At 35.8% G+C, this 23,328-nt stretch overlaps 1 protein-coding gene and 1 pseudogene across 2 annotated transcripts; both read left to right on the top strand.

The window, feature by feature from the left end:
- LOC18788905 lies at nt 10,085-13,916 on the top strand (annotated as a pseudogene). Its single transcript, XR_002272326.1, has 5 exons — nt 10,085-10,791; nt 11,235-11,435; nt 12,223-12,395; nt 12,475-12,577; nt 13,355-13,916. The product of XR_002272326.1 is annotated as a probable aldo-keto reductase 2 (transcript).
- Nucleotides 17,616-20,781, top strand: LOC18788904 (probable aldo-keto reductase 2). The gene is made up of 5 exons (XM_007222344.2): nt 17,616-18,113; nt 18,538-18,738; nt 19,204-19,376; nt 19,473-19,575; nt 20,155-20,781. The coding sequence occupies exons 1-5, from the start codon at nt 17,898-17,900 to the stop codon at nt 20,491-20,493; spliced, it is 1,032 nt and encodes a 343-aa protein (XP_007222406.1). The 5' UTR covers nt 17,616-17,897; the 3' UTR covers nt 20,494-20,781.

The following is a 23,328-nucleotide window of genomic DNA, read 5'->3' as shown; positions in this document are numbered from 1 at the left end:
TAAATATAAAATTTCTTTTATTTCTTATTTTTTTTAGCTTAGGGTGTATTTAATGGTAGTTTGGGAAGATAATGGGGTTTTCTTAGAAATTGTGAAAATTTAAAGTTTGGGTAAACTTAGAACATGGGGTGAACTAAGAAAAGTGTGGGGTTCAAATAGAAAATCTCTAATATTAATTAATGATAAAATGATAACCTTTAGAGATCTCATATCCTCATTCACCATATTAAATCAATTTTCAACCCAAAATTCTTTATGCAAGAAATTCCATATTAGAAGAACGAAGTACACTTAAACACAAACATCCATTTATTTACTAATAAACATAGCCGAGACCCAAGACTCGTTTTCATAACCCATCGATCAAGTATCTCATACTCATCCCTTCCATAACTTCAATTATCAAACTAATAATCCAAGAATTTCATACATTATTATAAAACAAATCTCAAAATCCCAACATAGTCAACATAACTCAAATAACAGTCAAGACTTGTTAATGAGGTCGTTCTAGTACTCCTTGAAGGGTGAAACTACCTCAAAAAACTCACAGTCAACCAATGGGTCAAACTACCCAAACTTGGTCAATCGGACCGGCGGGGCCCACGTCCTTCGATTTCCGATCTGAAAGTTCCTATGGGTTCAACAGGATTTATTATACATGTCCTGTAAATTTGGTCCGAATCGAAGGGTCCGATAGCTCGTGATCGTACGATCGGACGGTTATTGTTTAACGCAAACTTTAAGTTATTGAATCCCATTCGAGGCTCCGATTCACGATCTGCGAATTCATACACGATCCTATGAATGCCTAAATCAACATAAATTGGAATGAAGTCGATCCAATGGTTTGAACATATCGAACCCGGATAACGCCTAATATACGATATTCGATCGACGATCAAACGATAACCAAATTCATATCCGAGCATACCATCGTGCTCGGGACGACATGGGGATCATTTTAGGACTCAAAGACAGGCCACAAAGTGGCCCATGCACCGGCAACGCGTGGGTACCTAAAGCAATTTTTGATAATCGAAAAATCTACAAACCGACGGTCCAGACTTATACTACAAGATCAAGACATTGAGTGAAGCAACTTTTGTTCTTGGACCAACTCCGAAAAGTCACCAGAAATGGCCTGAATCGGGGGCCGAAACTGGCCAAAACCTCCAAAATGTAGAAATTAATTCTAAACAACCCAACCTGCAGCTAGAACACATCGAGCCGATGAGAAAACATACCAAGTTCGAAGAATTTGGTTGCCGAAATCACCCGAATGAGCTTAGTGAAGTAATGGGTAAAACCGATATGTTTTTCGCAATTTTAGGCGAATGGTGGCAGTTCCAATGGCAGTGAATGGTCGGGATAGGAAGAGGAAAGTGAGCTTGACGTTTTGGAACCCATACCGTCGCTTGGGGTGGCCAGAGGAGGAGTTGGCAGCCCAAAAACTGTTCGGATGAACAATAACAGAAGGGAAGGGGCTGCTGCTTGCGAACCAAAGGGAGAGGGAGGAAGAAGAAGAAGAAGGAAAAAATAAAAATTTTAAATTTTAAAACTGCCCGGTTACTGTAGAATTTTAAAATTTCCTTTTGTGTCCTTTTCGTTTTCAGACTTTTTCTCATTCGTTACAACTCGGAATTAGGCGTGCCGCATGTCTACAAACTTGTATCGACGAGCCCTACGCAATAGTGCCACTCATTTTTCCAAAATCCTTCCGGATCAAAAAGTGACTAAAGTGACCCTACATCCCGAGGGCAAAATTGTAATTTTACAATTACATAAATTGAACAAAACGATTAAATTGGGTCAAGGTGTTACACAACTTCTATTACAAACAGAACCAGTACAACACCATGTAGACAAGTGCTCAAACATCTAAACTACAACTATATGAATCAAACAGCCCTACGAAAAACTAAGTGGAACTTTTAGACAGATTAAGAATAACATATGTGTTTGTGCAAATAATCTCACAGGAGAATATTGGCCCAAGATTCCATCGTCTTCTCCGCCTCTCCTTCTCCCTGCAAAACAGATCGGAGTAAAAAACCACACCCGGGGGGTGTTGGCCAAAGGCCCTCCGATGCCTAAGTTAGGTAGGGTAATTCAAGGAAAACCGGGTGGCCGGAGCCGTGTGTGGTGGCCGGAGCCTTGTGTGAGAGAGAGAAAGAGAGGAGGTGGCTAGGGTTTTTGAGAAATAATTTCTGCAGAGCTTTAGTAAGAATTTAGGCGTACCCCTACCATGGTGTGTGGCTATGCTTTTATAGTAGTCTCGAAGGCTAGGGTTTCAGAGGAATAATTCCGTAGATGGAAGGGAATTATTCCTCCCCTTTTTGGAATTGATTTGATTAATTAGGGATTTGATTAATTAGGGTAAATCAAATCCCTAATTGTGGTAGGTATCAAATCAAATCCTGATTCAATTAGGCAACTCCTCATTTAATTGAGGATCGTGGTAATTAACCAAATCAATTCTCAACCTAATTAGGTAACGTTCAATTTAATTGGGTAATTCCCAATTAAATTAAGTAACTCCCAATTAGGTTGATTAATTCCCAATTGGGTCAAATAATCCCCAAATGGTAGGAATTGTTTGACCTAGGGTTTGATTTAATTAGGTTCCCACAATATGCTTAAAGGGTGGGGTGAAATGACTTAAAACAACCTAAGCATCGCTTCCAATCCAGAAATTTGAGACGATTAAGAACGGAATTAGAATAAACAACTCTAGATAAGATCCGCATCATTATGGCTTCCTCTTTTCCCTGCAAGACAAAAATGAGCATATCGTTCCCTTTTATTTTCGGCCTGAATATACATGCATGTGAGTTGTCTAGTATTCGTCAAAGCACACTTGACTTAGGTAATGGTAGAGTACTGTGCTGCGTGGGTTTTAAGTTGGACATGCAGTGCATTGCAGTCCAAAACTTAAATAATATACAGAAACATGTGTATTAGACACTCCACATCCCATGTCTCTTCAACTTTCTTTTTCTCTGAAAGATTTGTAATGCCAGCAAAATGACCAGAAAAGCTTGCTTTCTCTCTCTCCTTTTCTTTTTTCTGGTCAAAGCTAGCTTTCTCTTAAACCCTTTAATAAAACAATATTTCCCTTCTTATGTAAATTCTATCAATTTCATTGTCTGCTGCATATTTTCCTTTGTGTATAGCTTTCATGTCTGACACTGAGATATTACAGACTTTCTAAAGTGAGCACACACATGAAAATAAAAAAGTTTGCAAACATAGGGAGAGGTGGATGCCATTGACGGCAACAAAATCAAGAAAAAGGATTGAGATCAACCAAAGGACAAGTAGTAAAAACTTGAAAGAGGTAATAAAGATACAGGTGTCGTTTTACCAAAGTTAAGTTCACAGACTTCATCAAGTCACGTAAAGTGCTCCGATGGTTTACTAAAAATGGGATTCATAAATGAGCTTAAAATGGATTAGATTTTATTAATGGTGGTATTTTACGAATATGAATGTACATAATTTGACGTATCCACATAATGGATCCGGATCCCAAGAGGATAATTTTGTTCGTTGGAGGCCAAAAAAACAAGCTTAGACAACAACAAAAATGGTCCTGAGGAAAAAAAAAAGTGCCGAGGGAGAAAACCTAATTTCTACTCTATTAGGGTTAATGACCTAAATGGTCCCCTAACTATTGCTCCATTATCATTTTGGTCCATCAACTAAAATTTTCAATTCGAACGTCCTTAAACTTTTTATTTTGTACCAAGATGGTCCATCCGTCAAAGTCTGTGTATTATTCCGTGAAATCGAGGGACAAAACCGTATTTTTAGGTGAGTATCTTCCTCTAAAAGGGTTATTGATCCCAATGGTCCCCCAACTATTGCTCCAGTATCATTTTGGTCCACCAATTAAAATTTTCATTTGAACCGTCTTTCAACTCTTTTTTATTTTTGTATCAAGATGGTCTTATTGTTAAAGTCTGTCAATTTTATTGTTAAATTGAGGAGTAAAAATGTCTCTATGAATTAATAGTAATATATAATTAAAAATTAAAGGAAACTATTATAAACTTAGAAAATTTTAAAAATTGAATCTCACTAGCCAAATGGCTTTATTTTTTTGTGAGACTGACCTAACAATTAATAATAAAAAATTCTCTATTGTTTAAATTAATTAAAATCACATATATATATATATAAAATAACAAATTTTTTAAAAGAGCAAACAATAATTAAAAATTAAAGGAAACTATTATAGGAACTTGTACCTAATTAATTTTAAAATTGAAAAAATTGAATCTCACCACCAACATGGCTTTTTTTTTTTTTTTTTATGACATGGACTTAAAAAGTAATATTTTTTTTCTCTATTGTTTAAATTAATTAAAATTTTAAAATAAGATAAATACAAAAATAAATAACAATAAAATTGACGGACTTTGATGGTAGGACCATCTTGATACAAAAAAAAAAAAAAGTGGAAGGACGGTTCAAATGAAAATTTTAGTTGATGGACCAAAATGATACTGGAGCAATAGTTGAGGGACCATTTTAGTCATACCCTTCGATAGAGCTTCTCAAAAAGTCGCATATACCCTTCAAAACTTAGTCACGTGGAAATCGCATGATCAGAAGTGACGGAATCTATCACGGATGGACTATATTGGTACAAAATAAAAAGTTTAAGGACGTTTGAATTGAAAATTTTAGTTGGTAGACCAAAATGATAATGGAGCAATAGTTGGGGGACCATTTAGGTCATTAACCCACTCCATTAATAGTAATATTTATAGATTTTATTTGTTGTAGGAGGATCAAAGAAGATGGAGGAGTTTTGATAAACAAAAGGAAGATTGCATTCATAAATCAAGCCACAAAATCACTATAAATACAATAGCCATTTGAAAGCCTTGGTATGTAAATCCTTTTACAACAAGGAAGGGTTTATTTATTTATTTATTTTTTTGGGGGCAGAATTACAATTAAGCAATTACACAAAGTAAGCTCAAAAAGATCAAATTGGAGAGATATAGGGATCAACATTTGGTCCGCGGTCTAAAGTGGGTAGTTCGATGCTCGATGGGTCAAAGCCCGGCCCAGTACGATGGTTAAGTCAACTTGGCCCGATCTACTTTAAAGTTGGGTAGGGTTTGGGTTTAGGATTTGAAACCTGTTGGGTTCATTTTTACACATGATTTATCATGTTATTCACCCATTATTTTGAGGTAGTTCTTGACATGTTATAGCTTTTTACTTCCTTTTTGTGTTTTCATAGGTTTTACCTTGGTTAAAATGAAAATGAGATAAAAATGCTTTATTGGTTATAAATTCTGTTTTTGTTCATTTTCGTAGGTCAACTTCTTGGCCTTGGGTCAGCATGCTCCGGTGCTTGGATGAGGTGAAGATCTTCATGAAACTTGTTCCAATGGATGTCGACTACAACATATCTAAATTTGAGCTCCATTGAACCAGTATAGCCTATCCAACTGATCCAGCATGTTACAAAAGCTCTAGAGATTTGTCTTGGGCCAGTTTTTACCTTCATAGTGTCATCTTGATTCTTCTTGTTACCATACCATTTGGTAACAAGAAATTACTTTGATGGAGTGCAATTTTCTGAGACAAAGAGCATCTTGGTGAAGACAAGAACCAAAGAGCCCATCATGATATAAGAAAACAAGGAATATGTTATTGATGGGTGAGTTGTAAAGGAGGAGAAAGAAGGATGAGCAAAGGAGAAAGGCATCAGCCATTCGTTGAACCAAAATATTCCTTATTATGAATTTTGCAGAGATTTCGGGAGCTTGAGAGGAAGACAAGGGCAGCCAAGCAAGAAGTGAAGAAGATTTCAACCATTGAAGACCTTGAGCTTCCACCACTTTCACAAAATTTGTAAACTCTTTCTAGTTTTGTTTTGAATTTGTGTTTGAAATAAGTATGAGGAACTAAACTCCTTAGCTAGGGCTTAGGTTGAAGCCCTAAACATGAATACTCTATTGTTTTGATGCTTGAGTGTATGAATTTCTAGATATTGTTGATGAATTCCTATTCACTAAAATAATCTATCCTTGATGTATGTTTTTCTTTGATTGATCACCTTTGAAAGCATGCTTCTTGAGGTTATTGGGATTATGTGTATTCTCATGTTTTCCTAAGCAATAATCCTCCAAGTTTGTTGTGTGTTTGTGTTGTTTGAAACGTTATGTGTCTTCTTTACTGAATTTTGTTTGTTTCCGTAATTGTTTTTGACTTTTGGTCCACCCTGTAGTCTTTCTTTTCCTGTGCTGAATCCAACCGTATAAATAACATGAAATTTGGACAAACTGTTGGAAAGTTATAGGTCAAAAACTGGACAAAGGTCGAAGCTGAAAAACAGAGAAAACGAACCTGCCAAAAAAAGACCGGTCGTCACTGTTCAACGACCAGTCTCTCATGAATCTGTCCAAAAACGATCGATCACTCTGTTCATGCAACCGGTCGTTCACTATTCATCATTTTTAACTTTTGGTTTGCGTTGAGTTCTTCCTTTTTCTGTTATGAATCCAACCATATAAAGTGGGTGAAATTCAGACAAACGATTAGAAAGTTATAGGCCAAAAAGGGGACAGAGGTCGAACGTGAAATTTGTGTTTATCTTTGGTTTTTTGTTTGTTTCATTTCTTTTACCTTTCTTTACTCTTTTTTAGTTTCCAATTTACACCTTACATTTGTGGTGTGTTAAATAAGTGTTCTTTACGTACTCAAATTAGAACTTGTAATAAGCCGACAATTCCTCGTGGGATCGACCTCGTACTTACATAATCTATATCTCAATAAATTTGTGCACTTGCGGGTATTTTTAATTGGATGATTGCACATTAATTTGTGTCAATTATTAAATACAACAAAACCGTCAGTCGGCCCATAGCCCAACATGACAAGGCCCCTCCCATGAGCTGGCCCTGCCCGGTCTAAGCCCCCTTCTTTTTTAAGATTTAATTGATGCACTCTCTAGCTAACCTTCTTTTATACTTAATCAAAATAATGTAATATGTATGATAAACTAACAAACTTCTTATTTTGTTTACACATGTTATAAATTAAGTTAATTGTTTGATGTTATCTAAAATTTTGTAACAAACAAGCAATATATACACTATATCTTTAGTGCTCATTTTTGTCAAGTTCAAATTTAATGGTTCAATAAAGAATTTGAAAGCTTATTTTGCTTTTATTAATTATAATGGCATAAATTCCTTTAATTTTCATGATGTCAATCCTAGTTTGGGATAAAAGTAACACATTTTCATTATGATTCATTTTTAGGTATAATATTTTTAAAAATATATTGGCTATTGTTCTAGGTTTAGCAATTATATTTTTGTTTTCTTAAGTTATACTGTAATCTATACTATTGTTCCTTTTATCCATCACACCAAAAAACAAAAGTGTAACAAAAAAGATTTAAAAGACTCTGAAAAATAATAATTTTTTTTTAAAAAAAGGGCACGGCTCATTTATGCCCATGATTCCTCGGCTTGTTAGACCCATCAAAGTCCGACCCGATGGGCGGCTCGGACTCAGGACAAGCCCTTTGAAACCTTGGCCCAGCTCGGCCCAGTCCAAAAAGTTAAAAAAAAACTCGTTAGGCCCTGCCCGGATCTAAAAATTTTTGGGTGGGCCGACGAACCCTAAAGAACGTCTTGTTCTGTTTTTGGTAAAGTCCAAAAAAGTAGTTAGTCCAGTTCCTTCATTCACAATATTGGTGAGCCCAACAAAAGCAACAAAAAAGACTAATGGCCCAAGAACAACCAACCAAAGCTCAAACAACACATAAAGCCGACCCGGATTTTGTGGTTAAGGATGTGCCTAATGATCATATTAGTAAAGTAGAGACAATGGCAATTGTTAACTTCCTGCCTTACTTCATCTAAATAACAATCCAAACTTCCAATTGTTTTTTTTCCTTCTACTTTATTGGTTATCTTCTCAAACTAAAAATTCAATTCAATTATGTTTAATTGAGCTAAAAATGGATTTGGGGTTTTATAAAAATTAGAGAAAGTGAAGAGTATAGATAGGAAGAAGGTTTTGGGGTGGGGAATGCTATAAAATAACCTTAGAATTGTCGTCTTCGTATCCATTAACTATTTCTTTCTTCCATTAATTTCTCTTCCATTAACTCCTCCAACTATTAATTTCTTATTTTTTCTCAGTCATGTTTGCAACTAAAAGTTCAGACATCAAGAAGATCGGCAATCCCATCATGATAATATTTGAAATGATTGTGTTGTTTATCTTGTTTGTGATGGTGTTAGTGGTGATGGCTGGTTCTTGCGTCTATTTTGTTATCTCCTTGCACTCGGGGTATGAAACTCCTGAATTCAGCATCAATGGTGTGTATCTTAATCGATTCAATTACACTGAAACCAACCATACTCTCTCCTACAACCTCACCCTCACAAACCCTAACAAAAAAATCCACTTTAACTTGAGTGACACCCAAGTCATTGCATACTATCAAAACAAGAAATTTGGTCTCATGACTTTGGTCGATAGCCATACAACGATTCACCAAGACCCCAAGAGCACAACCACTTTTCAGAATGCCCTTATTCAAGGGTGGAAACCTCTCCTGTTTGAGGAACCTGTGCTTCCCAATACTGCTCACCTCTACAGTATTGATGTGGTGATTGCTTTTCAAGAAAAGATTGGTTAAATGTCTGGCGAGGTCCTGTGCAACCTAACCGTTCCACCGAGTTTGAACGGAACATCTTGGGATGGTTTCAACAATACAAAGTGCTCTTTGTCCTCGGTAAAGAGTTTGATGGATTAACTGATTAATTTCATGTACATTTATTATTGTATGTCGCTTTCTGTGCATATGTTGATTTGTCTGCAGTGTTAGAAACTGACACCGGTAAACATCCTAAATCACAATGTAATCAAATATAGAAAGAAAAAGAGATGAAAGAAATTGCTTAAACGTACTTGGTACTGCTGCTTTTTTTTTTTTTTAATACCAAGAAGTCTTAATTACTATTTATGGAAATTTGAGTTTGGGAATTTGAAGTAATAATTGGAGGAAGTGAATCATTTATATCCATTCTACGAGTATCACTCTGCCAAAACAAGTTTTATAAAAGTGTCTAAACGAATTTGCTAGAGCGTCACTGGTGCATCATTTCGGGTAATCGAAGAAAATATTAGCACATTGCATAATTTGTAAAGCTCCAAACTTGTCATTTTGACTTTTGTCAAAATATGTTTGAAAAAAGCATCACAAAGATTTCTTTAGGGCTTCAATACTTATTAAAATTGAGAAATTGAATAAGAAAATTTGTACAAAAGAATGCAGGCTATGCAAAAGTCCAGCGCAGAACCAAAGTATTATAAGGAAATTGCATTGAAATGGAAAAACTTCCAACTTTTAAAGCAAGGAAATATATATGCTGAAAGAGTTGTGAGCATTGAAACAGATGATGTAACGTAATCATTCAACTTGGTCATCTCTGCCAAACCAAAAGGCAAGCTAAAAATCTATGCACCTGACCATCGTACCATCCAGTTCAGAGTCTTCATCTGTAAACAGAAAGAAGAAGAGCAGAAAATTAATGACAAGTATATGATAACCATTACTTTTTTCTAACAATTAACATGGGACGCCACCTGTCATCTATTAAATTATTTATTTGTTTTGACATCAAGATTGATTTTCAAATTGATAATAATTATATAAAAAAATCCCAAAAGAATGAACATAAAATTTCTAAACACCCCTTTGAGACATTATCTTCAACTATATTAATGTGTGAAAACTAAATTTTGACTTTACGAAATTTGAAGTAATAATTGGAGAAAAAGTTGTTGTAACGTATTATTGTTAGTAGAGAAACAAAAATTATATTTTAAAGCTTAAAATATGAAATAAATGTCACAAGGAGTTCGTATGATTTTTTATGTGTGAATTTTTGTGAATTTATTATTATTTTTGGATGTTAAAGCATTGTAAAATAGTAGTAATTGGAATCTAATGACACATGGCATCGTCTCATAGGTGCGTCATCAGAGAAAAATTATCAATAGAATTGGAAACCAAGCGGCAGATCATTTGGCGTCGCTGGCAGTGGCACTCTCGAGGTCGAGCCCGGAAGTCTTGGAATCTAGACCCCCGACCTCTCTTGTGCATGTACTTAACGACGATGGCCTTCCTTGCCCTCCAGGATGCTAAGGATCTCCCGTACTGTTCAGTGAGCTTGACATCCTGTTTTGGAATGTCATACCCTGTTGCTTCCTGCGCAGTTTATGTCTTGTTATATTTCCTTTCTTAGCAGTTTGCTTAATTCCTAGTTTCTGCTTTTACTCTTGCGTTTGCTGACGTGTGTCCTTCAGCCCTTGTCTGTTTGTTTCCTCTTTGTTTTGGTGGGATGAATATCTTTTCCATAAAAAAATTTATAATTAAAAAAAAAAAAAAAAAGCAAGAAAAATCAATAGGAGAGATGCTCTGCCGCCGGCAAGTTTGAATTGTTGCTGATTGGTGAGCTCGTTTGAAGTTTCCACTTTCTGCAGAGATAAATGTACGAACCAAACTGAAACAACCACAGATAGCAAATGGCAGGAGGAGTGAGGAGGATCAAGTTGGGTTCACAAGGCCTTGAGGTCTCTGCTCAAGGCCTGGGATGTATGGGCATGTCTGCCTTCTATGGCGCTCCGAAGCCCGACGCAGACATGATCAGTCTCATCCACCATGCCATTGACTCCGGAGTCACCTTCCTCGATACCTCTGACATCTACGGCCCCTTCACCAACGAAATTCTTCTTGGCAAGGTACGCCACTAACCTTGACTTTGCTTATAATCACTCTTAATTTGTATCAATTGCGTTTTGGCTTTGTTTGGGCTGTTAAATTGGATGAGTTGATGATGAACTGAATTGGGTTCTGTTCACTCTTGTTCCTGTCTTTAAGTTACTAAATCAAGCACAAGCACAAGCACAAGCACTGAGAGAGAATAATTTTTATAATTGCTTTGTGGGTTTTGTTTGTATTGTTGAATGGATGAACAAATGATGAAGTGAATTGGTTTGTGTTCAGTTTTGTTCTTGTACTAAGTTACTAAGCCAAGCGCAATCACTGAGAGAGACAATGATATATATATATATATATATATATATAAAATTGCTTTTTGGGTTTTGTTTAGATTGTTCAATTGATTTGATTGTAAATGATGATGATGAATTGGATTGGATTTTGTTGGATTGATGAGGAACAGGCTCTGAAGGGAGGGGTATGAGAGAAGGTTGAGTTGGCCACCAAGTTTGGTATCAGCTTTGCTGATAACAAGCCGGAGGTTCGAGGTGATCCTGCATATGTGAGAGCTGCTATTGAGGGTAGCTTGAAGCGCCTTGGTGTTGATTCTGTTGATCTCTATTATCAGCATCGGATTGATACCCGTGTACCCATTGAAGTCACGGTTTGTTTTTTTCTCCCTTGAATTTTGATATTACAATCGCAGAACAATTGTGTTGATAACTTCATATGATAATATAGTTTCCATTGAATTGAGAAAACAAGACATGTGTCTTTAGTAAGAATGGTGCTCGAGGAGAACTAATTGAAATTAGTAACTACGCATCTGCAGGTCTACCGAAGTCATGGTTATTCAAAGACCTACAACATCTTCTATCATTTTATTAGTTCAATCCCCATTCAATTCGTTTGTATTCTACCAAGTAGAAGTATGGTTTGACCACATCTTTTGACTGAAACCCCTTTTTTAGTTCCATTTTCTAAACTACATTGTGTTGAGTTGTTCAAGCGGGAAAAGGTTGTCTTTGATGAGTGTATTTTTATATCTTTAAGCGTCAAGTGATGATGAACTCGTTATAGAAGTTTGAATTACTCTCAGTTATTTATCAACAATTTTAGATGATGGTTTGTGTAAATCTTCTTACTGATTTTAACTGAAAAACATTTCATCTTGATTTTTTCTTTGTTTGACCCTCAGTTATTACAATCTGCACCATTTCCTCCCCACTAGATGAAAGGGTCTTAATTGTTTGGGCTGTGTTCTGTGTGTGTGTGTGTGTTATCTTTATCATATGTCTGAACTCTGCACTGGATATAGGCAGTAGCTGTGTTACTTTCCTTATATGCTTGACTGTTAGTATTATTCTTTTTTGTACTGGCATGCATCATGATTCACTTATTTTGAGAAATGCATGTCATTCCTTAAATTCCTTTATCATGTCATTTACAAGGTTGGGGAACTGAAGAAACTAGTTGAAGAAGGTAAGGTAAAGTACATTGGACTATCCGAGGCCTCTGCTTCCACAATAAGAAGAGCACACGCTGTTCGTCCAATAACAGCTGTGCAGTTGGAGTGGTCGTTGTGGACAAGAGATGTGGAGGAAGATATAATTCCTACTTGCCGGTGAGTCTTAATGGAACTAACTGATTTGTTTATAAAGTAGGTAAAATTTCATGCTAATCTCATTTTTTGATTTTCCCAGGGAACTTGGCATCGGCATTGTTGCATACAGTCCTCTAGGAAGAGGATTCTTTTCATCAGGAGCTAAGTTCTTTGAAAATCTTCCCAATGATGATTTCCGAAAGGTGTGTTGATATGCCACATAGATATTGATTTTCAAGTGCACAAGTGCATGCACATTAGAGAAAATTAGTAGCATTGTGAACGTCCTTGTATCTCCTAGAAAGTTCTCAGATTAGTAATTGATCTCACAAGTTTTAGTAATCTCCCCTTGCAGGCTAGAACCCTCTTGTTGAGTTCACATGGAAAAAAGAAATTTTTTTAGAATTGCTGTATCCAAGTATCCCTGATTTATCCAGATAGTCCCAAGGCTTAAATACTCTTAATATAATCCTGTTCTAAGGTAAAAAATTCTCAGAGTTGAATTAGGCCAAATCAGAATGATTTGTTTTAATATTATTTATGTATTTGTTTTTGGAATTCACTTCCCACCTTTGTTATAATTTGAAGAAACAAACATGCTAGCCAGGTTGCCCATCAGCTTCTCCTTATTTCATAGAAAGTAACTGTAATTTTGTGTTCTCCCCAGGTAGACTAATTTTCTGGTAATTGACAGTGCACTGTCTGACAGTGTTACTTGAGTTGAAAAAAGAAAAACAAAGGAATAACGTGTTATGATCATTATCATTAATGAACCTGCCTTAGTTGACTTCTTCACTGCAATCCTCAAATATTTTGTAATGCCATGAAAATAATGGATTTCTGCACAACATCTGAAGGAGTCTCTATTCTAGTGTTACAAAGTTATGTTGACTTCTTATCAGGGCCTTTGAATTGTGCCTCCTCTATATCATATCATTTTTATAAAGTAATTTTAACCTTGATTACTTTGTTGGTTGCAGTATCTACCCAGGTTCCAAGCTGAAAACCTAGAGCATAACAAAACAATATTCGAGCAGGTTAGTGATCTTGCAGCAAGGAAGGGGTGCACCCCATCTCAGCTAGCACTGGCCTGGGTTCATCATCAAGGCAACGATGTGTGTCCGATACCCGGAACCACTAAGATTGAGAATTTTAACCAGAACATTGGTGCTCTCTCTGTGAAACTGACACCAGAAGAACTGGCTGAGCTTGAATCTTTTGCTTCTGCTGATGCCGTTAAAGGTGGCAGATATCAGAATGACTTTAGTACTTGGAAGAACTCTGAAACTCCTCCAGTGTCTTCATGGAAAGCCACATGAGCATGTGCCTTTTGTCATGCCATAATGCTTCGTTGTACCGCTTGAGCTTTGTAAATTTCCTTACCGTTATGAGAATAAGTAGTTCATGTGAAGTGGTATCCAATGACTGACTTTGAGACGTTCGTCATTTTGTAAGCAGATTTCATCATGTTGTATGAGTATCCAAAAGTATGAAATAATCTGGGGTCAAACGAAGTTTTTCATTTTATTTCTTTGACTTAAATTCTCTGTCGCTAGCAATTTTTAAGAGATCAAACTCTTCCACTCTCTCCTTACCTAAGATCGCCTTCATCCCCCTTTTTCTATCTTTAAGATCCAACAACCTGTCTTTTGGAACTAACTGAACATCATTTCCCTTGGCAGCAATAACATTTCTATTAGAAGCTGCAACCGTTCCTTTAGAAGCATAACATTTCCTTTAGAACCCTCAACAATTTCGTTCATTTTTTATTTTTATTTTTTGATATTTAGTCATATACCAATTTTTAGCACTAAAACTATAAATAAACCCTAAACCATTTAATTTCTATAAACATACCCAAAAAATGATAGTTAGCCCTATTAAATTTAATTTTAATTATTAAATAACCTTGATGCCCCATTGAGTGATTTGGGCTTTTTTATGAAGATTTTGGGTTGGGTTTGTTTTAAGAGATCAATGGCAGTTTTGTAATTTAAAAGAAGTTAAAAGCCTTTTTGTTATGTTGTAAATGAATTTTGGGTGTGTTTCTAAACTCCATTTCATATAAGTTTTTTTTTAAATAATTTGGGCTCCTATATTAAGTATTATAGTGAATCTTCCCTTCTTTTATTATTATTTTTTTTTCCTATTTTGATAATACAATATCTATACTATTCTAATGTACGACGAGGGGATCGAACGTGGGTGAAAAAGAACGGGTACCTTGCTTTGCGCAATTAACCTAACTCTATGGTTATAATTTTGGGTCAACTCAATTGAATAGCTCAACCCAATAATAAGAGGGTTGGCTAGTGATGAGTGGGTATTGAGTTCAAAAAATCATAAACCGTTATGTACGAGTTGGAACCAAAACTTAAGAGTGGGCATAATTTTGGGTTAACCTAACCAAACGGCCCAACTCGAGTACAAAAGAGTCTGATTGGGTGGGCCTAATAATAAGCAGGTCCTAAGAAATCATAAGCCGCTATGTATGGGTTGGATTACATATTAGGACCAAAACCGACCCAACCTGTGCCGACATCTGCCCATCATCTTCCCCCAACTAAATGCCAAGTCATAATGCGGTAATTAACCCAAGAAAAAGAAAAACTAGAAGAACCCAACCACTCAGCACCCCTACCTCACTCCCTCCATGAGGAGCCGCTGCCAAACACCCCTCCGTCACCGACAAGTCCCTGTCCCTCTCTCTCTTATTTCCTCCCTCATTCCTCCCTATAAAGTAGAATAAATTAGAGATATTTAGTCATATACCTATTCTTAGCACTAATAATATAGATAAATCCTACACCATTTCATTTCTATAAATAAACCCAAAAAAAAAGCCCCAAAAATGACAGTTGGCCCTATTAAATTTAATTTTGATTATTAAATGACTTTGATACCCTAATGAGTATTTTGGGTTGGGCTTATTTTAAGAAATTGATGGCAGCTTTGTAATTTATAAGAAGTTAAAAGTCTCTTTGTTATGTTGTAAATGGGCTTTGGGTGTGTTTCTAAAGTCTATTTCATATAGGGTATTTATATATATAAAGCAAAAGGTAAAAAATGGTAAAACATTGAAAATACCAAAGAATGCACTTGGTTAATGCAAACATTAAGAATTAAAATTGTTAATTAAATAGGGATAATATGGTAAATTCACACTTTTTCATATTAAAAAAAATTAAAATTAAAAGAAAAATCAAATAATTGATCCTATTTTTATGGAACACAACTACCCATTATCTTTTTCAATTCTAAAATAATTTTTTAATTTTTAATAAAAAAATCTCTCTGGCGTGGAAGAGCGTGCAGAGAGGCTAGTATATATAAAGTAAGGTAGAGAATGGTGAAACATTCAAAATACCAAAAAAATGCCATTGGTTAATACAAATATTAAAAGTTAAAAATTATTAATTAAAGGAGGATAATATGGTCAATTTATATTTTTATATTAAAAATTAAAAATTAAAAATAAAATCTGATAATGAATCCTATTTTTATTGAATAGCTACTCATTTTATATTTTCGTAATATAGTCAATTTAGAGCTTCAACAATCATGCTCTCTATTTTTTTAGTTAAAATTTAGCTAAAAATACTAGAAAACTATTTTAAGAGCTCTATAAAAAATTTCAACTTCAACCATACTCCCTAGTTTCAAGAATCATAAATCTTTTAAATATTTTTTAATTCAATTTTTGAATAAAGTGTAGACACAAAAACAATAATAAAAAATAGTTGGCATTAAATAAATATTTAAAATAATATTAAATACAGAAGCACTTAATTGTAGGGAGTCACTAGGAGTAATTTCCTATTTTTATGGAACAAAACTACCCATTATCTTTTTTAATTCTAAAATAAATTTTAAAAAATTTTAAAAAAAATCTATCAAGCGCGGAAGAGTGTGCGAGATGCTAGTATATATAAAGCAAGGTAGAGAATAGTGAAACATTCAAAATACCAAAAAAATGTCCTTGGTTAATGCAAATATTAAAAATTGAAATTATTAATTAAAGGAGGATAATATGGTCAATTTATATTTTTATATTAAAATATTAGAATTAAAAATAAAATATGATAATGAGTCCTATTTTTATTGAATAACTACTTATTTTATCTTTTCGTAACATAGTCAATTTAGTGCTTCCACAATAATGCTCTCTATTTTTTTTAGTTAACATTTAGCTACAAACACTAGAAAACTATTTTAAGAGCTCTATAAAAAATTTCAACTTCAACCATACTCCATACTTTAAAGAATCATAAATATTTTAAATATTTTTTAATTCAATTTTTGAATAAAGTGTAGACACAAAAACAAAAATAAAGAAATACTTGGCATTAAATAAATGTTTAAAATAATATTAAATACAAAAGCATTTAATTATAGAGAGTCACTAGGAGTGATTTCTCTCTTCTCAGATTTAAGAACTCCTAAAGATCTCCCTATTTTAGGAGCTGGATAAGGAGCATGGTTAGAGGTGGGTTTTTCAATTCCTCCCCAAATTTTAGCTAAGAAGGTAGTTTAAGGAGCACATTGTGGATGCTCTTATTCCTCTCCACCGTTGTACTCCTCCCACCAAATCTTGATTGGATTAGGTGAAATAAAGAGGACTCATCATCTGTGTCTTTCTCCTTTTCAAAAAAAATTATTTATTTAATCTTTTATGGCAAAAAGTCACTTTTAGTGTTTGTAGTTTGTTACTTTTACCATGTTGGTCTCTGTCATTTTAATTTGAAGCAATGCAAGTAGAATCTGCAATTTCTGTCACGTTTTTTTTTTAAAACTTCTGTTAGTTATGGAGGGGTAATTCAGTCTATAAATTATTAAAAATATGCATTCTTTTTCCGGATAGAAGGGCGAGGATCTCCAAGGGAGATGTCAAATACTAAACATCAAATTTAAATTTGATGGCTAATGTGGTAATTTAATATCTTACACAGTTTTACACTCCACTCAATATGTCAAATTAAATTATTATTTTATTACATTTTAGTGTAGATTTATTTTAAATTTTAAAAAATATATATATTCATTTGACATCTTGCTTTTGGAATGTCAAAAATAACATTTCAACTTCTAGTCTTCATTCTACATTAGCTTTGACATATTGGTTGGAGTGATATGAGATAGTATTTCTAGCTATTAAATATCTATGTAACACTTTTGACACGTCAGTTGAAAATGCTGTCTTACCAAACGGTAGCTTGTTCAAATGACAACCAACAGTTGCAATGGCTTCCGCATCAGCCATGACGCTTGCTGCACCTATGTGGATGCATGATTTGTCCAAATATTCATTGGCAGGCTCACCAGACATTCTAATAGTCTAGTATTTGTGCACAGTTCCCTGAAAGAAATTTGAAAAGAGAGAGAGAAGAAAAAAAAAAGCATCGATGGGAGAGATGATCTGGCGCCGGCACGTTTGAATTGTTTCAGATTGGCCAGCTCGTTTGAAGTTTTCACTTTCTGCAATTATAAATATACGAACCAAACTGAAACAACCACAGATAGCAAATGGCAGGAGGAGTGAGGAGGATCAAGTTGGGTTCACAAGGCCTTGAGGTCTCTGCTCAAGGCCTGGGATGTATGGGCATGTCTGCCTTCTATGGCGCTCCGAAGCCCGACGCAGACATGATCAGTCTCATCCACCATGCCATTGACTCCGGCGTCACCTTCCTCGACACCTCTGACATATACGGCCCCTTCACCAACGAAATTTTGCTTGGCAAGGTACGCCACTAACCTTGACTTTGCTTCTTAATATTTGCTCATAATTTGTATCAATTGCTTTTTGGGTTTGTTTGGGCTGTTAAATTGGATGAGTTGATGATAAAATGAATTGGGTTTGGTTTGGTTCAGTCTTGTTCCTGTATTTAAGTTACTAAATCAAGCACAAGTACTGAGAGAGACAATAATTTGTACAATTGCTTTGTGGGTTTTGTTTGTATTGTTGAATGGGATGAATTAATGAAGAAGTGAATTGGGTTGTGTTCACTCTGGTTCCTGTATTTAAGATACTTAGCCAGCCAAGCACAAGCATTGAGAGAGACAATGATAAATGTAATTGCTTTTTTGGGTTTTATTTAGATTTTTCAATTAATTGCGATTGATGATGATGAAGTGAACTAGATTTTGTTGGATTAATGTGGAACAGGCTCTGAAGGGAGGGGTAAGAGAGAAGGTTGAATTGGCCACCAAGTTTGGCATCCACTTCGCAGAGAAGAAGATGGAGGTGCGAGGTGACCCTGCCTATGTGAGGGCTGCTGCTGAGGATAGCTTGAAGCGCCTTGGTGTTGATTCTGTTGATCTCTATTATCAGCATCGGATTGACACCACTGTCCCCATAGAAGTCACGGTTTGTCTTCTTCCCTCCTTGAGATTTGATCTCCTTTAATAGCAATTACAGAGCAATATGCATCTGCAGGCCTAGTAAAGTCATGTTTATCCGAAGATTTGACAACATCTTGTATCATTTTTAGTCACATGTTTTATCAATTCCTCAATTTGATTACATTTGTGGTTTACCTTGCAGAAGTCATGGTTTGACCTCATATCTCATATAACAGGAACCACTTGTTTGTGATGGCAAATTAGTTGTAATTTTTGAAAGTTTAGTTCTATCTCAATGTGATTGCATCCTTTTTTTGGGACTTGCTCTAGAGTATCATAAAATGTAATATTGATCATCTTGAAGCTAGTTCTCTTTTCTTACTAGACTGATTTTTTTTTCTTTTCGTTTGGTTCTGGCTTGCATCATGATTAACTTATTTTGAGTATTTTCTTTTGATTCCTTAAATTCCTTTATTATGTCTTTTGCAAGGTAGGGGAATTGAAGAAACTAGTTGAAGAGGGTAAGGTGAAGTACATTGGCCTATCTGAGGCCTCAGCTTCTACAATAAGAAGAGCACATGCTGTTCATCCAATTACAGCTGTGCAGTTGGAGTGGTCCTTGTGGTCGAGAGATGTCGAGGCAGAAATAGTTCCTACTTGCCGGTGAGGTTTTGTGGAACTGGTAGAACTGTTATATTTGTAAATAACAAATATGTACCAAATTCATTATAATTTATCTCACTTGCCTAAATTTATCAGGGAACTTGGCATTGGTATTGTTGCTTACAGTCCTCTAGGGAGAGGATTCTTTTCATCAGGGGCTAAGTTTGTCGAAAACCTCTCCCAGAATGATTCTCGAAAGGTTTGTTGGTATTTCACAAATTTTTTCGATTTTAAATTACCAAACTGCCAGATAAAATTTTCTTGGTATCATCATGATGCTATGATTGTGTATTTCCTGAACTTCCATCTACCCTGCAAGATCTCAAGTTGATAATTCATCTCGCAATCTCTCCCAGAACCCTCTTACTGAGTTTTCTCAGTAGTCTTCTCTCCATCAAAAACTTGGCTAGTGCACAAAATTTCTTTCTGTAACGTTAGTACCTAAGTAGCTGTCATTCATCCAGACAGTCAGAGCCCACTAACGTTCTAATTTGCTTCAATATTCTGTATTTTATAATGTTTTGTGGTGGCAAGGAAAATTTCTCAGAGTTTCACACTCCCATTTTTCATTTAGGCCTTTCGGTTTCTCTAATGCTTCACTATAATTTGAAGAAATAAATTGGCAAGAAAGGGAGCTTCTCCTGATTTCCTAGAAAGTTAACTGTAGTTTTCTGGTCATGCTTATTTCTGTCCATGGGATTGTTGTACATCTTTATCATGTCATTTTGATCAAGCAAACTTAGTCTTGATTCTGAATTGTTTAGTTCAATGGTTGCAGCTTCACCCCAGGTTCCAACCCGAAAACGTAGAGCATAATAAAACACTATTCGAGCGGGTTAGTGATCTTGCTGCAAGGAAAGGGTGCACCCCATCTCAGCTAGCACTGGCCTGGGTTCATCATCAAGGAAACGATGTGTGTCCGATACCCGGAACCACCAAGATTGAGAATTTTAACCAGAACATTGGTGCTCTCTCTGTGAAACTGACACCAGAAGAACTGGCTGAGCTTGAATCTTTTGCTTCGGCTGATGCCGTTAAAGGTGACAGATATCAGAATGACGTTAGTACTTGGAAGAACTCTGAAACTCCTCCAGTGTCTTCATGGAAAGCCGCATGAGCATGTGTCTTTTGTCATGTCATAATGCTTCTTTGTACCTCATGAGCTTTGTGAATTTCCTTACCGTTAGGAGTTATGTTATGACTGACTTTGAGACGTTGGTCATTTTGTGCACAGATTTCATCATGTCGTATGAGTATCTAAAAGTATGAAATAATCTGGGGTCAAGCGAAGTTTTTCATTTTATTTCTTTGACTTAATTTTCTTTGTCACCAAAAGAATGACATTGCTTGTCAAGAAACCAAAACTAGGGTTTTGTTTTCTAATTTTCATGTGGGTTGAAACATACATTTAGTGTCTATATTGTATGGTTCTTTTTCGAATATATGGGGAAGATAGGTAGATTATCAAACTCTTCCACTCTCTCTTTACCTCAAAGACCTCCTTCATCCCCCTTTTCCTATCCTTAAGATCCAACAACCTGTCTTTTGGAACTAACTGAACATCATCTCCCTTGGCAGCAACAGCATTTCTATTAGAAGCTGCAACCATTCCTTTAGAAGCATAACATTTCTTTTAGAACCCTCAACATTTTCATTCACCATTTTTTTCCCCTAGTTTGACAATACGATATCTATAATATTCTAATGTACGAGGAGGGAATTAGATGTGGGTGTAAAGGAATGGGTACCCTGCTTTGTGCCTTTGCACAATTAACCTAACTCCATGGTTATAATTTTGCGTAAACTCGACTGAATAGCTCAACCCGATCATAAAAGCACTTCCAGCAAGGGGCCCTTGCCAGGGCAAGAGGGGGCCCAAGCCCAAAAGCGCATTCCAGAGGGCCGAAGCTGCCCGAGCAGCTTGGGGGTCCCACGAAACGGGGCTAGCCCACAGGTGAAACGAGCCTGTGCTCTAGCCGAGGGCTGCTGACGTTATGGCTGACGCTAGCCTGACGTCAACACCCGAGTTTGAAATTATTTTACCGTTGGCTCGTACATTTCACACTCCAAAAGTTTTATAAAAAAAAAAAAAAAAAATTCGAATTTCGTGCGCAGATGCTAGGCTGGCATCAGCCCTGATTTTGCACCAACGGCTAGAAGCCACGTGGCTGCCTTTGGGCTCTCCGATCTAGTTTTCTCCTTCAATCCAATGGCTGCCCTTTTTTTTGTGTATAAAAAAATATGGAAAAAAATTCAATTTTTTTTTCTATAAACACCTACCAATATTCTTCACTTTCAACACCAAATCCTCATATATTTTCTTCTCCTTCTAATATTATTCACTTTCTAGACAAAATTTTATTCACTTTCAAATTTAGTTTTTATTCATCATCTTATGACATCTTCCATCGAAGCCGGAGGGGCGTGGACAACCATGGAAGATGTTCTATTGTGTAAGTGTTGGGTCCAAGTTGGTCATTGTCCGATCACGGGCAATGAGATGAAATTCTCTCATATGTGGAGAAAAATTCATGCTGAATTTTGTGAAAGATTGGGTTTGGCTTGTACGGAAATGGTCTTGGCTAGTAGGTGAATTTTTTGAATAAAGAGTTGGGAAAATGGAGAGATGCGTTGGCAAAAGAGAGGGACAACCATCGAAGCGGGGAAAATCGTGGCAATGAGGTAAAGTATTTGTAATTTCCATTTTATTAATTTTTATGTCCTAATTTTTTTTAAAAAAATTTGTAATGTTTCTTGCATTTCCAATATTTTTTTTAAATAGATTATGCAAGCACAAATATGGTTTGGTGCCATTGGGCAAGGCAAAAAATCTTTCAACCATGACCAATGTTGGGAGGTTTTGAAAAATTGTTCGAGGTTCAGAATTATTCTCGCAGGTCCGACCGTTGTGTTGAACGAGACACCATTCCATGATTCAACGGCGTCAGATTTGCCTTTGGATTCCCCGATGAGTCAAGACTCACCAATTCAAAGGGAGCCGAGGCCCATTGGGAGAAAGGCGACGAAGGCCAAGAGAGAGAGTACTTCCACCAATGATACTGCAAAACTTTTGGAGCAAATTGCAAAGAACGACACCATGAGAATTGAATTAGACATGAAAAAAGATGCGGACAAGAAGGCACTGAATAAAGAATATGCAAGAGAAAGGGAGTATATACGCAAACAAGACATTGAGAAGAATGATCGAGAAACCATGGCCATGGATACAAGCCATATGTCCATTGAAACAAAACAATTTTGGAAGCTAGAACGAAGGGATGTTATGAGAAGAAGGCTTTTCTGTAACGATGGACCTAGCAACACCGATTGGTTAAATGATCAAAACCATTAAGTTATTTTGCTTGCCTTTTATTTAATTGTATTGCTTGTTTTTTTTATTAAAGTAGTGGTAATTCTTGTCTTTTATTTAATAAGTAGTACATCATAATTAGTTCTATTGCTTTTCTTATAGTGACTAAAGAAATCATTCAATAAAATACCTTTTTATTCAACAGATTGCATACATCAAACTAAAGCATAATTTTAAAAAAAAACATAACCAAAGCATAATTAAAAGTAAAACACAACCAAAGCATAATTCAAAACAAAACATAAACAAAGCTTCAACACAGAGTATCTTCACTTGACTTCATAGGTGATATTCGGGGCTTCACCCCTCAAGAGGTCGTTGAATACCGAGGATTGACCCAACACATTCAGGTCATTTTGAGATCCGGCAATTCCAAAAAAGGCATGCCAAACCATGTATCGAATCCAGCAACGGCTTCCAGAATGATATGCTTTTGCCTTTTCCTATTCCCATAATCTCCTTGCCAGGCAGTTGGGCAATTCTTTCATTGCCAATGCATACAGTCGATGCTTCCAATCATGCTTGGAAAACCTTGAGCTTCATATTTGTGTAGAAACCTTTGGAGGTCCCTAAGCGTAGGTT

Source organism: Prunus persica, chromosome G1 (assembly GCF_000346465.2).
Source record: "Prunus persica cultivar Lovell chromosome G1, Prunus_persica_NCBIv2, whole genome shotgun sequence".
In the NCBI taxonomy this organism is placed as follows: Eukaryota; Viridiplantae; Streptophyta; class Magnoliopsida; order Rosales; family Rosaceae; genus Prunus; species Prunus persica.
The sequence above is the reverse complement of the archived record's forward strand: the minus strand, read 5'-3'. Positions and strand labels throughout refer to the sequence as shown.

Bases quoted from the DNA above. Each gene is read 5' to 3' on its own strand.
- LOC18788904 (XM_007222344.2), top strand. From the start codon at position 17,898: ATGGCAGGAGGAGTGAGGAGGATCAAGTTGGGTTCACAAGGCCTTGAG. The intron at 18,739-19,203 runs GTTTGTCTTCTT...GTCTTTTGCAAG, and splicing joins CTGTCCCCATAGAAGTCACG to GTAGGGGAATTGAAGAAACT. The intron at 19,576-20,154 runs GTTTGTTGGTAT...CAATGGTTGCAG, and splicing joins CCCAGAATGATTCTCGAAAG to CTTCACCCCAGGTTCCAACC.